The sequence below is a fragment of the Alosa sapidissima genome, chromosome 17, assembly GCF_018492685.1.
Source record: "Alosa sapidissima isolate fAloSap1 chromosome 17, fAloSap1.pri, whole genome shotgun sequence".
Lineage (NCBI taxonomy): Eukaryota > Metazoa > Chordata > Actinopteri > Clupeiformes > Clupeidae > Alosa > Alosa sapidissima.
In genome coordinates, this window is record NC_055973.1 from 17,776,556 (window position 1) to 17,796,153 (window position 19,598).

At 40.1% G+C, this 19,598-nt stretch overlaps 1 protein-coding gene across 1 annotated transcript in view; it reads left to right on the forward strand.

Moving 5' to 3' along the window:
- The window catches only part of LOC121688772 (cadherin-7-like), a 70,269-nt gene that overhangs the window by 32,672 nt on the left and 17,999 nt on the right, over positions 1–19,598 (forward strand). Inside the window, exons 4-9 of the mRNA XM_042068607.1 lie at positions 588–707; positions 8,913–9,080; positions 10,600–10,787; positions 12,660–12,913; positions 14,607–14,743; positions 16,034–16,155. Of these exons, the coding sequence (XP_041924541.1) occupies positions 588–707; positions 8,913–9,080; positions 10,600–10,787; positions 12,660–12,913; positions 14,607–14,743; positions 16,034–16,155 (989 nt within the window). The remainder of the gene's footprint in view (positions 1–587; positions 708–8,912; positions 9,081–10,599; positions 10,788–12,659; positions 12,914–14,606; positions 14,744–16,033; positions 16,156–19,598) is intronic.

Consider the following 19,598-nt stretch of genomic DNA (forward strand, 5'->3'; position numbering starts at 1 on the left):
GTCTATAGAGAGATTTATGCTCAATTCCACAGTACTTTTGATGACCTTACTTATTGTGCTTTACGACTTAAATTCACGATTTCTATCATCTCATGTTATGACCAATTCATTTGGTAAAAAGCCTGTAAAAATGGTAGTGGAAAGCTTGAGTTTATATTAGATTGCAACAGGGGGTAGTTGTAAAATTAAATGTAACCAATTTGTAAGATGACAGTGCCTTTTATGTGAAACAGTAGCCGTTGTATCACAGCTAGAGTTGGATGGTGTGGATATTAAAGTGAAATATGTAAACATTTAGCTCATCGGCCTGTGTCACACTTGGAAACATAGCACCCAGGGAAGCGAATGCAGCCCAAGGTTATGTTTCTGTCTTTGGTGATCTCTAACTGCCTCTTTTAAAGTGGAATCCTACTTGCACTGATGGTTAAATTCTGAAGTAATGGCTGCCAGTTTAGTGTAGGCCTACCATTTAAGACCACAACTAACCAGTTTCTTTGTAATTGATTCTTTATGCGCATGTGATCAAATGTTTGCCCTTATTCTTTGTGCTGTAACAGAAACTCACATGGCGTGTCCTGCCCATACAGGTACCCAGGTGGTCCAGGTGACGGCAACGGATGCAGATGACCCCACATATGGGAACAGTGCCAGGGTCATCTACAGCATTATCGAGGGCCAGCCATACTTCTCAGTGGAGCCAAAGACAGGTAATGCCAACTCCCACTGACTGCATCTGCCTATTATGATTGAATGGTCATGGTTATGAGTTTAGTAGGCAATAAAGTTGTAGGACTGGAAAATATTGAAACCTGCATTAAATCCTCAGGATTTACCCAAGCGTCTGCCGAATAGTATCTTATCAGCAGACCATGCTCTTATCTTTGGACACAGAAAGGGTCATTGTGAGTCTAGCCTCCCATACCTAAAGGCCCATACCAAGGCCCTGGCCTCAGCTTAACTAATTACAGTCTTTATAACATCTTTCATACCAGCTGACCAATCACAGACCAGTTGGGTAGGATGGCATTGTGACTGGTCTAGGGCATATGTACTGTGGATGGGTTGGAGGATACAAATATCCATCTAGGGAGATTCAGGCTCTTGCTTTTTGCCTCCTTTCTTTCCTGACTCTCCTTGAGTGAAGGCCCTCTGCTCTTTGGTCTCTTTCTTTCTTTTTTTATTTCTTTCTTTCTCTCTCTTATTTGGATTTTGTTTTGATTCCTTTACATTTTATGCACTGTTGATTTGTCTGATTGATTTGGCATTTAACTTGGGAAGTTTACTTTGTCCATCTGACATCTAACTTGTATTTGTACTTGCCTACTTGATTTGACCTTGCACCTTGTTTAATTGGTATTGGTTATATTTCAGTTTATGCTTTACTACCAGTAAAATACTAATGAATTGTTAATTAGTTCACCATATCTCCTTGAGTGCCAGGACATTATTTGGCCACTACCTGATAAACTACTTGGTGATATTGGAGGTCAATTTATTAATTTAATGGAGTCAGATTAATGGTAGTTTCATCACAATGTTTACCACTGTAGCATCATTCTGTTCCATAACGTTCAAGATGTGCTTAACCTTTCCAGCCAAAATGTTTCTCATCTCCGGACACTATTGGGCCGCCTTAAAGTGTAAACGTGCACAGACCCTTTTTTCCTCTATTATTTTTTCAAACTTGATATACAAATATTAGTTTTCTGCCATTTTCAGTGTAAAATGTTCTTTGAAATCATCCTCAAATAATGAAGGTGTCTACATCCATCGCCAGCTAGGCCAGGTAGTCAGAGTAAGTGTGAAAATGTGAGAAAACAAGTCCAAGGAAAGTAAAGGTCATGTGCTGTCTCTCAGCTGCAGAGTGCTGTTTCTCCTGTCTTATTGAAGTGCGATGGCTCAACCTTGGCTGCCAGGGTTGAGTAATAGTATAAGATCAAGCATGCTCATTGCACAGTCTGGGTGCATTATAGATGCTTGGAGCATGTGCAACATGCCTCTCTGAATGAATAGCTGCTGGGGGTATTTCAGATAACATAACAAACTCTAAACCTCAGTTATCTTTTCAGAATCATATCGAGACTGTTTTGTGTACAAGTGATGGTACGTCATTTTTGTTACGGAGCAACTTGTCACCCTTACATATACACTGTCATAGGCAGTCTTCCTGTGATGCTGTGGAACACCATGGCTGTGTAGGTACAACAGTGTGCTGTTTGTGCTGTTGTTGAATATATGAAATAGAAATATGGACACTGATCAGAGCTATCTGTTATCTTCAATGGATTGGGCTTAAATGGGTGACTTTTACTATTCTTCAGCCAGCGATATAGCAATTTATCAGCTAACATCACGTTCAGTGCCCTCACTTCAAGTACCTTTTCCAGTAGTTCTGTGCCAAAATAAAGGTTTTGTGTGTCAAAGACGAAGACCAAATGTTTCCACTAATGCATGCACAACACTGTTTTTTAACCCCATTCCCAGGAACAGATCCATGGTGAAGGTTTGCCAGCTAATATATTCGTCTTTCTAGAAACCAATCTGCTCACTGCCACATTAGTGACTACATTTTGACAAGAGTACAGTCCGACAAGGGCTCAGTGTGGTGTCTCAGGGAATCTGCATTACCATGGCTAGATTCAGCACACACGTTTCTGTTTCACAGAAAATCTCATATGCAAAAACACAATTAAAATGCATATGAATCAATATTGAACATTCCAATATTGAGACATGTTAACAAAGAAACAAATTATGTTCCTGTAGACCACCCAACAACATTTCCATACATTAAGATGTGGCTCCATAGCACAATATATTGAGCTGAAGTATTAAATTCATGAAGCATAGTGAAACTACTATTGCCTGGAAATCCAGGGTGGTTTCAGATTTATTGGAACATATTTCCTTAATCTAAGCAGTCAAAACAATGAAGTACAGCATAAAAAGATCAGAGAGTATTCATCAAAATGCATGTTTATTGACTGCTTGAAATCAATATGGATAGTTCTGGCTGATAAACTCACAGTCCATCAAAGCATATGTATAGCCAGACCAGGGCGAGCTAGTTTTCAAAGAAGTGATTTGCTTTGAATAGAGTTAAAAAAAGTCATTGCCAAAGTTTTTGCCAAGAAAGTCTGCTCATGTGAAGATATACCTGGCACAAAAGTAGAGGTCTAGAGGTATTATATAATATTCAATTGCATTTGATTGAGAGATGTTTAACCAGTGTGGGGTCCAAATTGCCTTCTTAGAGTAGTAATTTGCCACATGAGAGGAGCTTTAGGCAGTAATGTGGTTTGATGGCTGGCATGGTCATCTTCTGAGTAAGCCCTCCACATACTGTAATGCAATTAACAGTCCTACTTGACTTTATGATTCATGGAAGAAACAGCATGTGTTTGAACATTGCATGTGACTGTGATCTCTTTATCCTATTTCATTCTAATAATGGCTACCCTTTGGCTGTCTCAACTGCTTGATGCTTCAAACCCCATATTAAGCTCACCTTGTTGAATGATGATGAACAGGCCATAGAGAAACCAAAGTTAAGTAAGACCGTGAATGAAAATAAATATGGCTTTATTATTATTATGCACCCCTCATATTTCTCTAGATTAGTCCCACAAAGATACTCTCTATATATATTTATATTACATGTTAATGTTGATAACAAATTAGTGGACTCTGAAGTGAAAACGGGAATGGTCCCCTTGGTGTCTTTGACATAGTGCCAAGTCTAGGTAGCTTGACCTAATGCCCAGACTGGTGCAGCTCTAAAGTGATTAAGTGGATGAGGTATGGTGGAAAGGGACTTGGGCAGGGGAGGGGGCTTGTGACCCAGAGGTTGAAGTTGTGTGTCTCTGGCTCTCTTTGCTTCAGCAAGTCTCTTTTCCAAAGTCCTTAATCCCAAATTGAATCCTCAAGGTGTCCTTGGGAAAAATGCTTAATCCTGGGAAGCTTCACTTCACTAACTGGCCAACGGTATGAATTTATTAGAGAACCCAGGGGACAGTTACTCCTGTTGAATGTGCCTGTTTAGCAAATTATGTTAGCAGTCGAAAAAACTAAGAGCAGAGACTCACTCAAGAGATCTCTTTCCATACAGACAGCCGTAACAAAGCAAGAATATTCAGAATCCAAACACTCATACACACACAATTATAGCATTTCTCCTCCACTTAGAGAAGGACAAGGATCGCACATCATGTGCTTTGGCAAGGTTGATTTAGATCAACCTCTCATTTCTTAATGATGGCGTAAAGTGAAGAGGCCATGGAGGCCTCAAGTAAAAGTCATTATGCCTGCACATGAAGGTAAAGAGGAGCATTTCAATTTGGACACACCTGATACTTTTCATATTGAGGGTGTTTAATGATTCACCTTTATCTCTGGGGCTCCTCTCGTCAAAAAGAAAGCTGTTTTGAATTCAGTGTGAGTACAGAGAGAAAGGCAAAGACCCAGCCCTACTGATATCCGGTTATATAGTTTGAGTATCTATTTTCCAATGTCACTATTATTAAAATATAGGTCTAGTCTCTGGGCATCCAGCCTCCACAGTTTTTATTAAAGATATGGTTTATACTGAACAAGGCCACTGTCATTCTGATGACACTGTGCATGTTTCACGTCTTTTAGAATTCTTTTAATGTATGTATTGACTGAGTCAAAGTGATCTTGTCTGACTTGTCACAACTGACATGAAAGTGTACTTTCAGATGATAATGTGTAACCTTCAATAAAGGGTTTTATATATTTTATAATAAGGGCAGTTAAATAGGTCTATGTACAGTACATTGTATTTTATAATTGAGGCAGGCAGAAATAATATTTTCATATATTGTATTATCTTATTATTTATATATTTTCTATGGTTTACTGGGATTTTGTATATTAATTGACATATTATTTTGGGTTCTCCCATGTTTCGATTTAACTAGGAGGCTATTTATTGACTCGGTGCCTGACAGATGGTGTTTGTCAGAAAAATTGGATTTCCTCCACAACCCCACTGATACGCATGCACTGATAAATACATACTCTCCAGGACATGTTCAGGTCCTCTCACATACAGCAAAGGTAAATTCCCAGTTGAACTGAGCACGGATTTCCCAGTTTGAGGCCTTGGCATTTCAATAACTGGATAAAGTATACGTAAGCAGACTGCCTAGGGGCACGGGCAAAGTGCAGCTCTCATGTTTGAGATGTCCTGCTTCCCACAAGTAGCCTTACCCAGCTGCCCACATACACACACACACACACACACACACACACACACACACACACACACACACACACACACACACACACACACACACACACACACACACGGAGACCCCTAGGCTGCTCTCAAACACATCCCATCTCCTTTGCTTCCCCTCTCTCAGCCAAATGTCAAGGATGGTGTGCTTCCTCCAGAGAAATCCCTCTCACCGCGAGCCCCCCGCCCCCCCACCCCCCCCCCCCCCCCTTCTCTCCAGTTGGCCACCGTTGGCAAGGAGGAGACAGGCAGATAAATGCATGTTGGCTGCGCTGTGTTTGGCTGTGTGCCGAAGGCGAAGTGTGATGGCATGACATGGGTGCCTGTACTGCAGTGCCGATGCTGGGATTTTTAATCATTGGGACCCCCCCCCCATTTCCTTGAATGACACCGGTGCACACAAGATGCAGAGATAATACAGAGGGAAGAGAGAGAGAGAGAGAGAGAGAGAGAGAGAGAGAGAGAGAGAGAGAGAGAGAGAGAAGAAAGACAGAGAGAGGATTATGCATTGAGGAATTGAGGAATATACAGGAAGGACAGGAAGAAAATTAAATGAGAAGCCCGAAGCAGCGGTATGTAGAGAGGTTATGAACAGGATAGACAGAGAGGCAAAGAGAGAAGGACAGTGGACAGCAGGGCATGGTGTCTCCTCACGAAAAAAAAAAAAAAAGAAAAAGTCATGGCAGGGGATTAGCAGTATCGTACTGTGAGAAATATGAGCTTTTTCAGGTAGAGGGTAGACAAAGAAAGAAGGAGAGAGAGGGAGGCTGAAAGGGAATACAATACGCTGGTAAAGGAATTCATATGACTATTAAACCTGCACTCTTCAGAAACTGTGCACTGATACTGAATAAAGACGATATATGAGAGGCATATTGGCTTAATAGGGGCATTCACTTTATGTTTCCACTTGCATATGCTCTTCACATTGAAAATGTACTGTGCCCTTAGCGCCATCAGAATTCTGCCATATAGTCCACACTCACAGGTCTGGCCGCTAATTTAAAGATTTGAAACTATTTTTTTTTTTAAATGTAGCTAGTCTATGTCTATCTGATCTTAAAATAAACTGTTTGTGTTAATTTTAACACACTGAAATCACAAAAATGAATATCAAGATCAAGCACCGGTATGTCTAGCAACATCATTATAGCAATCAGGATTTTGTAAGTTCACATTAGTCTTCTTCCCTAGTAAACCTGCAGGTCTTTAAAGTGGTGTAGTCTATGTGATATGCAGGACTCCACACTATACCCACTTAAAAAGCATCACTATCACTATCAACTACTTAAAATAGGCAAGGATACGTATTAACATTTGGGGTTGATCACAGTATACCCACTACAGCTAACTACTCACAGTTTATCCACTACAGCTAATACTACATCACAGTATATCGATTACCTACTACTACTTTTCCTATGTGCTATATCTCAGTCTCTTTCTAGTCCTGTATAAATCTTTGCAAAAGGTACAGTATCAAGGTCTTCTGAGATATCATTCTGAATCTGTCCCACTTTTGCACTTGCACCATGACCATTTGATCAGTGATGAGGGCACCCTTCCTGAAGCGCAAGGGACACAGGGCTTGCAGGTCTCACTGAAGGAAAACCTTGGGTTCACATCAGTGGGCAGTAATTGGCAAGAGGGGTTGTATTGCTGTAGAGGGGGCCGGTGGGCTTGAGTTCAAGGAATTTAGGTAAAGATTAATAAATATTTGCCTTGATTTCAAATTAACACATGAAGAGCTTTTTTTAATTAAAAAGTAACCATGGAGTCCAAGTCTTTGCATTAGGCTTGGCATGTGTAAGAGAGACGGGCCATGTGCACAAAGATCTTACGGCAAATGTAGAAAAAAGCTTTCCTAAATCTAAAAATAGTGTATTATTATTATTATAGTGAAAAGATGGAATGTGTGTGAACCAGAGAGAGAGAGAGGGAGAGAGGGGTATATGTGTCTATCAATACTTAATTTTGTATTGTTGTCAAAGACTTAACAGGATTTTTAAAAAGTCATTTCTAATTAAGTGAAATGCCAAGATATTTTTAGTATTTCATTACATCAATATGTTGGCCTTTCAAATAGTGCATTGCAAAAGCATTTTGTAGTTTATTTTTGTTTGTCATTTCTTACTTTCGCTACCTTTGGTTCTCTGGTCATGACGTTTGCTGTGCCCTACAGCATCTGTCTGGCCATTTTGGTGATTTCTCACTGTGAGGTAATGAACTAAAACTGATTTGTGTGAAATTTTGTAGTAGCCTTAAACATGAAATCAAGATCATACACTAACAATGGTTTAATCACATATTGACCAATGCATAATGCAGATGAAAGCATGTCTATTTTGACAGTGAGAAACGAGAAGGAAAATAGCAAAGAGAGGATGTCATAAATTTTATTAAAGAGTAATGTGCGCTTTCTTACATGCATAGTAATCTCCCACTTTCAATGAGATTTTACATTAAATACTTTGCAAATAAATTGCATAAATATTTGAAACTCATTAACTTTGAATCCAATGATAATTGCTTGAAGGGGGATTAGAATGATGTTTTGCATTAAAGCCTTTCAGTAATTTTATGGGATTATTCTGATTTTCATCTTCAGTGAATTGGAGATAAAGTTATGATTTCATTTTATTAGAGTAGATATTCTTTCACAAGCAATTTTGTCCAAGGGCCTGTTGTAATTACTTTATGTACCAGCTGCCTGATATATGTGTGTGATTCGGAGAGAGTGGTCTTCTGTAATAAAAGGCATTTTTCTACAAGAAAGTTAGTGGAGCAGGTATTAAAAAACTATTTTTATGTGCAAAGAAACTTGTATTAAGATATGCTTGAGGAACTCATTTTTGAGTTATCAAAGGTCTATATTAATACCAATCCATTGTTTTATATCATACATACAGTACTCTGCTTGCAATAGTAAATCCCTTCACCATACTTGCAGTACACTGCCCCCCCCCCTCTCCCCTACATACACAGCACATTATTTCATCAGGAAGCTTCTCCAACACACATCCCCAACATACTTACAGCACACTGCCCCCCCTCCCCCCAATACACAGCACATTGTCTCACGAGGAAGCTTCTCCAACACACATATTGCACACTGCCCTCTCCCCACATACACAGCACACTATCCCATCTCCCTTGTCATCCACCCCAACACACACACCAAGACCCCTGGCAGTTGGGTTAGCCCCTTGAGCCGTGGATCTGCCCAAGATTTCTTCCTTAGTAAGGGAGTTTTTCCTTGCCCCTGTTGCTCTTGGGTGCTCCTTGTTGGTGCCCCCCACCCAATCCCAATCCTCCCCCACCTTTCTTATGCAGCCCTTGTCACTTAATCTACTAAACCCCTCTTCTACTGCACTTTTTTACTGCACACTAGACATTAATTGTGACAATAAACTTCCTTGTATCCTTGTATAACATTTCCTCAGTGGAATTCCTATGATGAATGATCTTTGTTGGGTATTGTAACAGCCATTTGCAAAAAAAAAAAATTTTGATGTGTCTATTTCATGAAATCAGTTCACAATATGCCAAATAAGACTTACCAGACACCATTTATGCTTAATCTTAGGAATGTTTTAGGGAAACACATATGTATGGATCTAGTAACCTTTCCCTGAAAAATCTCTGCTCTCAGGCATTGTGAGGACAGCCCTTCCCAACATGGACCGTGAGTCCCGGGACCAGTATCTGTTAGTGATCCAGGCTAAAGACATGGTTGGTCAGATGGGAGGCCTGTCAGGAACCACCTCTGTGACGGTCCTGCTGACAGATGTGAATGACAACCCACCGCGCTTCTCACGCAGTAAGGCACCCTTTGTGTTGTTTGTTTGTTTGAGTGTTACATTATACAGTCTTTGCAGATTTTAATTAGCATCCCATCAATTTGACGACAAAATCAAATGTGAATGTACTCACAGGAGAGAGTGTAAAAATTAATGAGGTGCATTGTAAATATTGTAAGATGAAAGTGACAGGACATTTCTCTCTGCAGTGGTTCCAACATGTAAATGCATGAAAGCACATTGGTTTTGAACACAACAGTGTCCCAAGCTGCTCTTATTTGCCACATCCCTCTGATCATCTCTCTTACATTTGCTTATGGTAGGACTTGTTGGACATTCTCATTTATTATCAAACCTTCCCAAATACATCAAATATGAAGAGCCCAAAAAGCTCTACTCTTCTCCTATGTCTCCCACACACACACACACACACACACACACACCACCACCACCACCTTCATCATCAGCCTATTTCACGGCTTTGCTAATGGGTTTCAGGCGAGGCTCAGGGATTCAGGAGGGCGAAGGTGCCTAGTGTGATAATCCCAGCCTCCTGTAATCGTTTTCGCCGCTGATAGTCTGGCGACCAGCAGCTCTGTTTCTGTAATGCTGCCCATCGGACTGTTAGGAAGTTGGCTTACTTTCGCTGAGCCTAAGAAAGGAAGGGAGTGGAATCCAGAGGGGGTTTGGAAGGGCGGGGAGACGCACCAAACTTTAGCTTTCTACAACAGGTATGCAGTCAACACCATTGCTGACTCCCTGTCTATAGCTTTGCCATGAGACTGAGACTGTGCAGCCACATGATGAAGTAATATACTCTTTTTGATCCCGTGAGGGAAATTTGGTCTCTGCATTTATCCCAATCTGTGAATTAGTGAAACACACTCAGCACACAGTGAACACACAGTGAGGTGAAACACACACTAATCCCGACGCAGTGAGCTGCCTGCTATAGCGGCGCTCGGGGGGCAGTGAGGGGTAAGGTGCCTTGCTCAAGGGCACTTCAGCCGTTCCTACTGGTCAGGGTTCGAACCGGCAACCCTCCAGTTACAAATCCGAAGCCCTAACCAGTAGGCCACGGCCACCTAATTAAGATGTGCCAAATCATCAGAACGTTATGAAAGCATCATGAGTTTAGGTTTACTGTAGGTTTAGAGACATGTGGGGACATCTGGGAACAAAGGCGTGTGAATTTGAAGGGACTCGGAAAACAGATGCATTCAAGACACAAGGAAAGTATTAAAGATACAACAATAACCTCAAGCAACAATTCTGCAGTTTTATCCTTTCATACTTCATCAAGGTCTTGAATTCTTCTTAATACTACTGTATATTTGCACAGATTCACTTTAAAGCTCCCCAAAGCTCCACACCTCTGCAATATGAGACCTGTGTTTTAATCCACCTATTTAGTTCTGAAATGTATTAAAATACTTTTTTCAACAGCTACCGTGACAATAGCCCTATGGGTACTACTTGCATCTTAGGCAAGAAGTAGCATATTGAATAAGTACACTCAGCCACTCCTCATCTTTGCAGAGTCTTATCAGTACACTGTGTTGGAATCTCTGCCTGTGGCTTCCGTGGTGGCCAAGTTGAGGGCAGCAGATGATGATGAGGGCTCCAATGCTGAAATGGACTACCGCATCGTGGATGGAGACGGCCCCAGCATGTTCAACATCACCACAGACGAAGAGACTCAGGAGGGAGTTATCATTTTGCAAAAGGTAGATCGTCAAGAATTAATTATTTCACCATGACTATTATATTCATTCATCTATGAATTAAGATTCTATGAATCTAAAGTTCTTTTTTTTTATTTGAGAGGGTTCATTTCGAGAAGAGTAAAAGTAATGGTAACAGCTGGTTTTCAAAGACAGATTATATTAGGGGCGAATATGATGCATGTTTCTGTAGTCCCTAGTTTGACACACTGACATACTATGTATCAGATGATGGAAAAAATAATACAGCGAAGCAGCTCTTTGAGGGAGGGAGGAAGAGCATGTATCACTGAGCTTACAACTAATCGGGTTATGCTTGTAGTAGAGCTCAGCCAGTGTTGTCAAAGAGGGCCAAGGTTGCTGTTAAATTGACAACAGCCAGTAGAGAACATGGACATAAAAATCTATAGAGATGAGCCACATCTTGCTGAAGAAGATAAAGAATGTCTTAGTGCTGCTTTTCTGTCACGTGGACCACTGAGGGAGCTGATTTGCTATTTTGGATTTTCATTCTCATAATTATCCTCCTGTTTTACGAGCGAACCGCAGTGGCTGGACACTTGTTACATTTACTTTAAGTTATTCATAAGAAATTAGCAGGTGCCAAAATATGTCCACTACAGATTGTAGTTGTGCATTTTAAAATTTACAATTTGGTATGCCATTTCTGTTTTTTCAAAATCTTTGTAATTAATTATTTTGACCATGATTTTAAGTCATCACTCAGAGGGTCTCAATATATCTCAATTAAAAATGCCATTTGGCGGGAAACCCATTAGCCTATATCAACCAAGAGTCAATTTATAGACATCAGTATAGATTTTCTAAAGTTCATTTTAAATGTGACAATCATTTTAAAGCTTTTGAATGGAGTGCTGTAGTTTGTCTGAGCAGCATGTCATCTGCAAAAATATAGAAAGTAACAGATGTCCTCAAATTGATTGTACAGTAGAGATCAATGTGTTTATTCAAATAAAGTAGTTGCTACTAATTAAAATATAGAACATTCTTAATACCTCATCCAATGCCTTACTCTGCCACTGAAAAATAAATTGATGTCCAACATTGAAATTGTAAGGGATGTACCACAGCTATCACTTCAGTCGCCCCATCCTCTTTTGACAATTCAAATCTTGCTGGAGATGTAGAGTTCCCTGCATAATAAGTGAAGTGTAGCAATATTGTCTGATGCTTGACAGCTTTCGGATTGAATGACTGTCTCCATGTGACAGACAATAACTATAGCAAAGATGTTTATTTTTATCGTCCAGAAGGTTACTTGTATGTAATAGATTTAGTGATTAATAGGTACCAAAATAATCAGTACAGCTTGAAGGAGCCTTGGAGGTATTTGCTGGAGGTCCTTCTTTTTGAAGGTCTTTTACTAGTTTGTCCATCATGTTGCTTGCTATGAACTGGAATGCCAATAGTGGATATCCATGCAAGTGATGTCTACTGACTTATATTACCCCTATATGGATAAGGGGTAATATGAGCTCAGAGCTACTAGTGAAATGGAGAAGAAAGGGGAGGAGGTGGGGGGCAACGCTGTAACATGAGACATAGTGGGCAAGTAGGGAAGGTTTAAATTGGGGTGAGTGATGGTGGTCAATCAACCGTATCAACCGTATCAACCGTTGATATGAACTTTGTTTTATTTTTTTTTAATTTTTTTTAAACATATTATTTCCGTTTAACTGGAATATGTGGATATGTGGACATACTGCTCTCATTAGTGATGTGTCTGCGCTCAAGTCTGCATGTTTTATACAGTGTGTTCCTGTATACTCACTTGATGTGTCATCTGCACAACATTTGGTTTCTCATCATTCACTTAAACTTTGACACTTTGTAATCTGAATTTCTCATCCACAGCCTCTGGACTTTGAAACCAAGAGCAGCTACACCCTCAAAGTGGAAGCCACCAATCGCTACATTGACCCTCAGTTTCTGACCTATGGTCCTTTCAGTGACACAACCATCATTAAGCTCATAGTAGAGGATATCAATGAGCCACCCATCTTCTCCACACCACTCAGTAAAATGGTGGTATCAGAGGCTGCGAAAGTTGGCACCATAATCGGGAGCGTCTCAGCTCATGATCCAGACGTTACCAACAGTGGTATCAGGTAAATCAATCAATCAATCAATCAATCAATAATTCCTTACGACCCCCCTCTCTTTTATTGACATGATAATATATAAGTATATTAAGTGGATTTGTTCACAGACAGGGCAGGAGGATGTGTGAGTAGTGGAATAGCAAGTCTCTCTCTCTCTCTCTCTCTCTCTCTCTCTCTCTCTCTCTCTCTCTCTCTCTCTCACTCACTCACTCACTCACTCACTCACACACACACACACACACACACCCACACACACACAGAGACAATCACTTCTTTTCCATCTCTACCTCTGTAGTGACTACAAATCACTATTAGACTGGACAATTTTTGTCTTGTATGATTTTCTGAAGTGTAGGTACCAGCATTCAAAACAGCTCTCAGCTTTCTCACAGTTAATCTGGCTACAGTTCTTCTCCAAGGCTCTCTGAAGCATCATCATCAGCAATGATGTTCCACAACTATAGAGGACATTACCAATATTTGCTGGCCATGGCTGATAGTCTGTTAGAGAAAGAGACAGAACTCCCCAGTGGTGTAATAATAACCACCAGAAATGCATGCCAGATCAGATGTGATCTTCAACAAGACTTTCACCCGCACACAGGTTGTGTAAATTCTAATGGAATTCAAGTAAAGGTCAGAATTGATGCTTATATTTGCAACCAAATAAGAAGAGATTAATTAATCCAATGCCACATAATTGTATTCAAATATAAAAAATATTGTCTTCTCTGCAGCTTCTATATTTTGTTGTTGATATTTTGTGGTAGCGAACTAAGACCAGCTGGCATGTTGCCCTGCCATATATGGAAACTGAAATGCACGTGGGGTCCCACTGAGGGATATGTGATAAAGACCTGTAGCATTCCAAATCACAATCTGTGCATTTCTGCTAAAAACATGGTCCCATTTACACTGGGGACCTCTTCAAATTGTGTGCTAATTGAAAGAATATTGCATGGGGCTCTCACTTGGGCTGTTATGATTGTCTGTAATTTTAATCAGAAAATCAAATTACTCGACCATTGTGGTTGTAAATTGCCTCCTTTTGCTTATGCACTTTCTTCACCCCACGCTTCATTCTCCTGATTGAAATCACATTACAATACAGGAACTTGTAGAGCCTCTAGGGGCACACGGCATGAAACAATGTGCTTTAGATTAATAGCATTAATTGTCAGAAGCGTGCATTTATGTATTTATTTATTTAATTGGCTATTTATTTATTTGCTGCTTTTGAAAATACTTTTGATACATTATTACTTGTGCAATGACAGAATTTCTTTAGAAACATTGTTGCTAAACAACTTTTGAACATTTTGAAAAGTGGCTCAAAGTGGTAAATGTATTGATGTTAAAGCTTGTTTGTGGCATGAATCACCATAATGACTGTCACTTCTGGCAAAGAAATGAGAACTGACTAGCATTTGTTGAAAAAGTCGAGTAATGCATGGGCTGTGATTTTAAACGGGTTCCCCCAACAAATGCTCATCTATTCCCTACAAAAGCTCATCTCAGCTATTGGAATGGCTCCTTGGGATGACACCAATGAACTGAATTCAAGAGTACAATTAACTCGTTTGGCATTTATTTTGCTATAAAGTAAAAGCCTGTTTTGAATCCAAGATTTCCAAAACCAACGCTACACCTGTCCCGTGATCACTTCTATTCACTTTTTAATTTTCGTTGGGCTCTGCAGGTACTCTATCGACAGAAACACTGACCTGGAACGCTTCTTCAATGTGGACGCTGCAACAGGAGTCATCAGCACGGCAAAACCCCTGGACCGGGAGGTGAACTCCGTCCATAACATCACTATCTTCGCTATGGAGAGCCGTAAGTACACATCCAGGTGTCCCTCTCGCTCCGACTTTTTTGTAAGCATTTATCATAAAGGTCTCAATGTCTACGGCATTTTTTTACCTCCCCCCTTCCACCCCTCTGTTTATTGTCATGCAACACTTGGCCCTCCGCTTGTGTTAACATTTAGGTCATGATGAGTTTGTTGGGGAATGTTAATTCTCCAGCTTGGGATTGGCTCTGACCCCTTGGCCTCGTTGAGTGGCACTCAGTGAGGGAGATGCTGAGTCAGGCCACAGGGGCGTGTTCACCCGCTGTTCATGTAAATGTGATGGCCTGAGGTGGCAGGTGACTTCAACATTAAGGACACCAGTCTCAAGGACAGAGGACCTCCGTCTCCCTTCTCTTTGTTTTCATGCAGCATTTACAGTGTTCCTTGTGTACCCTCGGCACTGTATAGACTCCACAACTACCTTTTTTTTCATCTTAAATGTGTGCATACTGTACTCTCCTTAACCTCAGGGTTGGAAAGTTAACTTTTTTGAAAGTCAGAACAAATCAGATCGTAATTGCTCTGTGGAACACAGCCAATTAGACTGTTACTACTCCATGGTTAATGCTACTTTACAAATTGCCTTTCATTACCTTACAAATGGTTGCCCTGAATATGAATTCTGTCTTAGATGCACCATACCGTTTGAGCTCTACAATAAAACATTTCTCTCAGTGAGCACTAAAGACTTAACTGGGTTTATATGATATGGTCTTGGTGAAGACATAACATTTTCCCTTTTCTGTTATTTATTGGCATGACATTGGCAGCTTATTTGAATTCAGGTCTTAATACCTTTTTACCTTTTTTGGGCAAGAACACACTCTAATCTCGGCTCTTCGTCTGCCCATTACCTCCACAAGTACTGAATCTATATGTGTAACAACAAGTGACCTTATCAAAGGGCCCCATGGTCGATCATTGCGTTCTTGATACTTTTTATTATTATTATTATTATTATTATTATCTGTCATTGGCATTGGAATTGGTTCATTTGACTGTACCAAATGAAATGCTTTTGAACATCCACCATTCTTGTCCAGAAGGCCCATTCTAATCATTACCCCTGACATCAGCCATTTTTAGCACATTAGACATGATGTATATTAATAATATGTTTGCTAATAACAGGTTGCCATGACAATTGTCATCTCTGCCCACACCGTCGTTTTTAATGGATGATTGAATTCCTGAGGACCATTATCCTCTTGTGTTCTCCCCCAAGTCAGAATCCAGTGCATTTATTTTGTCTCAAAATTCTTTCCTTGTTCTAGAGGACCCGTCACAAGTAGGGAGAGGTGTGGCAGTCATCACAGTGATGGACATCAATGACAATGCCCCCATGTTTGCTATTGAGTATGAAACTCTTCTGTGTGAAAATTCAGCACCGGGGCAGGTAAGCCTCAATCACTTGTTCATAACAACCGTTTCTATTTATGATCACTTCATCCAAGGTATTTGAACCATATTTTCAAAAAAAAAAAAAAAAATTCATGTTAGCCTATGCTGTCAGCTTGATAGCTGCTCCACTACTTAAGGATATAACAGTAGGCTATTTGCTCATGGTATGGATGTTATGGCTCGCTGCTTGGAATTATTGAGAATACACAATAGCTTGTGTGGTGTAGGTGAATATAATGTGTAGCCACATTTCTGAAGTCCACCCGGAAATCAGCTACCATGTGGGTCACATTTGTGTTCAAAATTAAATTAAGACCAATAGCTGCTAATATGTGAAGGACAAATTAACATATTGACAAAATATTCTTACAGACATTAAGAATTCTCCATTTAGTCCAGGGGTGTCCAACAGTGGCAGTGGGCCAGCTTTGTTGGAATGAGACCTTGTGGGGACCGTCATTGTCATGATCATTGGTCATGATCATTCTTCTCCATGGGTGTCAGATTGTTGTTTGATGATATACTCCTTTACTACACCCACCTATGAGCAAACAAGGAATACTGTAGGTTAATCGTGTGCTGCTGTCATATAGGCTACTGCTATTTCTTTTTTGAAATACCCTACCTTCCATGTCAGTCTTTCTCTTTTTCACCAGCATAGAGAGCAAATGGCTACACCAACATAATGTAATTGTAAGTGCAGCAAACAACATTTTCTTTTTTGTACTTCTAGGTTTAATTATTACACATAGTCCATGACCACTGGGTGTGAATTTCTACTTTTTCCCCCCTTCCAACCCAAAATATCTGGCCCCCGGGCCTTATCTTTGACACCCCTGATGTAGCCATTTGTGCAGTGCACTTATTTACTGATAATATAATGTATAATTCAGACTGTTGTGCTACAGCTTGTATGCATTGATTTAAACTACTTTTTTTCAATTACCCAAGTGATTAGCCTCTCTTGGTGCATATATTTCATTATGATGTGTCCTTCAGTTAATTACGCTGATTACACTTTGAACACCTGTATTTGGCATAAATACATTTTAATTTTAGCCTGGCTAACGTCAGACCTCATCTCATTGAGATGGGGTCTGGGAACTAGACATTAATTTTCTCGTATTTGAAACGTAGTTTACGAATGCCCAGAGCCGTTTATTGGGCGCTACGAATGTCTATCAAATGCGTCTGTACGTAGCTCATAATGGCTTCGGTGTGTCGTCATCGTCTTGCTGCCCTCCTTCCGTTCTGTGATTGCTCCATAGAATCCAGGCTGCCTAGCAGCGTGAATAAAATTGCGTGCGTAAGGCAGCATAGGAAAACCCAGGCTATTTTAATTGGCATCCATAGTGTTAACTCGTTCAGTTGGCATACCATCTATGATAGCAACATTTATAACCAATCAGAGTGAAAATCTAATTGCCAACTTTTCTTTACTTTAATTAATATATAATCACAAACTGTAAAACATCAAGAGTAATATACTGCTTTGAATGATAGTGCCTAATTGTAATCGCAGTTTATAGTTTTAAAAGTGGCTGTGCCAGGTTTCACTCCACATTCAGGGTGTGTGCTGGCCAGAGATTCCTCATGAAGGGCAACTGTACATAAACATGCATCATGGCATCATGCTGTCAAATCAGCAAGGCTGTTTCTTGGAATTAAAGCATATCTTTGGAGAGCATCACATTATATTGCCTTGGGGTTGTTTAGCATGTGGCCTTATGCTAAATGACTAAACATGTCTCTGATGGTGATTTGTCTGCTCCTGGCATTTGGAAAATACAATCAGGGGGAGAGAGGGAAAGCCAGATTGCAAAACCAAATAAGAACAATTGATCAAAATGATATATTGATTTGAAAATGGCCATTAGGCAGCCTTAAATGTGCTTTTATGGTTATTTGTCAGTGTAGATTTGTGCTGCTTGTTGCACAGAGAAAGCGTATGAACTTCGGCTTTATGTTTTGTTTTTTTTTTGGATGAAGTGCCATTTGCCGTTGCTATTTGCCTTTGCTCTTTATAGCATCTTTTCAGTGTAGTGAAAGGTGTAAATGACAGTAATGGTAGTGTCTTCATTCCTCTGAAGCATCAGAATTACACAATAAAACACTTATATGTGAGGCACATTATTATAGTGCGCTCTTCAGTGTTTTTGCCTCATCTTGGGTCTTCACTTGGATTTTATGGTTTCTGTTTTCTATTGATCATCATCATATTCTATTGATCATTAAAGGTAAGCCATAGAGTAAGACAAAATCTGACAAATTCATCTAGTCCAATATTCTGTATTATTGCTATAGAAAATGGAAACTAGAAGCAGAGCTGTACTGATATTTGGAAATGTGACAAAATTATTATTTGTTTTAAATGCACAGCGGTCATATATACTGTGTATGTGTAAGTAATTGAAGACATTCTTCTGTTTGGGTAGCACGTTGATGAATCCCATCCCACAGTCCCCTGTGATGGCTGTAGGGTCAGTGTAGAAAGAGATGAAATACTAATGTTTGCCCTGCTCGAGCTGCTCTGTGGCTCTGTGATGCTGCAGATTTACGGGTTGGGCCAGGGCTCGTAATAACCTGCCATCTTTCAGAGCCTAATTAAAAGCCATCTCGCGACGGGGCCCCCTCAATGGAGACGCCAGTCGTTACGGATCACCAGTGCGTCTGTCTTCTGCCATAATATTAATTGATATTATGTCGAGGCGAGCAGGGTTGGGGTGGCTGCTTGGGATAGAGGCGGAGGGTGACAGAGACGAGGGAGGAGGAGGGGTCATGCACTGTGATCATAGCAGTCGTCATCGCCATTTCATGCATGGCTGGCTTATGAGACTTCATGCAACCTCTGCTCAGCTTTCTGGACACTGCCCTTAAAAAAAAAAAAAAAACAGAATTACAGAATCATTTGATTCCTTGTCAGAGGTTTATATGGAATTGATTGTGCTTATTGTGACAGTAGAGATGTTAACTGAAGCTCCTAGCCGTTGGTGTTTCATAGACTTTAGGACACAATAGAAAAATGATCACTCTTAAAGAAACAATCTGTTTTGTAGTGTTGGACTGCAAGACTTTAATTCCCTTTAGCTGTCCAAATCATAACTCATTGATATTATTCTTTCAGAGCTTTTCGCTTGGCTTTGGATTAAAAGCATGAGCTGTTGCTATCATATTTAGAGTCATTGTGTGGATAACTATGTCCTCTTATCCGCATTCAAACAATGTGTACGCTAAGGGGAATTTTTTTTTATCATTGTCATGGACAATTAGTAAGCCAAGGCATCAAGAGTGGGTGGTAACTAAATGAAAATAGCACATCAGTTTAGTGGCTAAGAGTTAATGACTAGGACCACATAAAATAGTTAATAGCTATAAAAAGCATGAGCAAGGCTATAAATAAAAATACACTACATTCACTCTCTCTACAAACTTGTACCT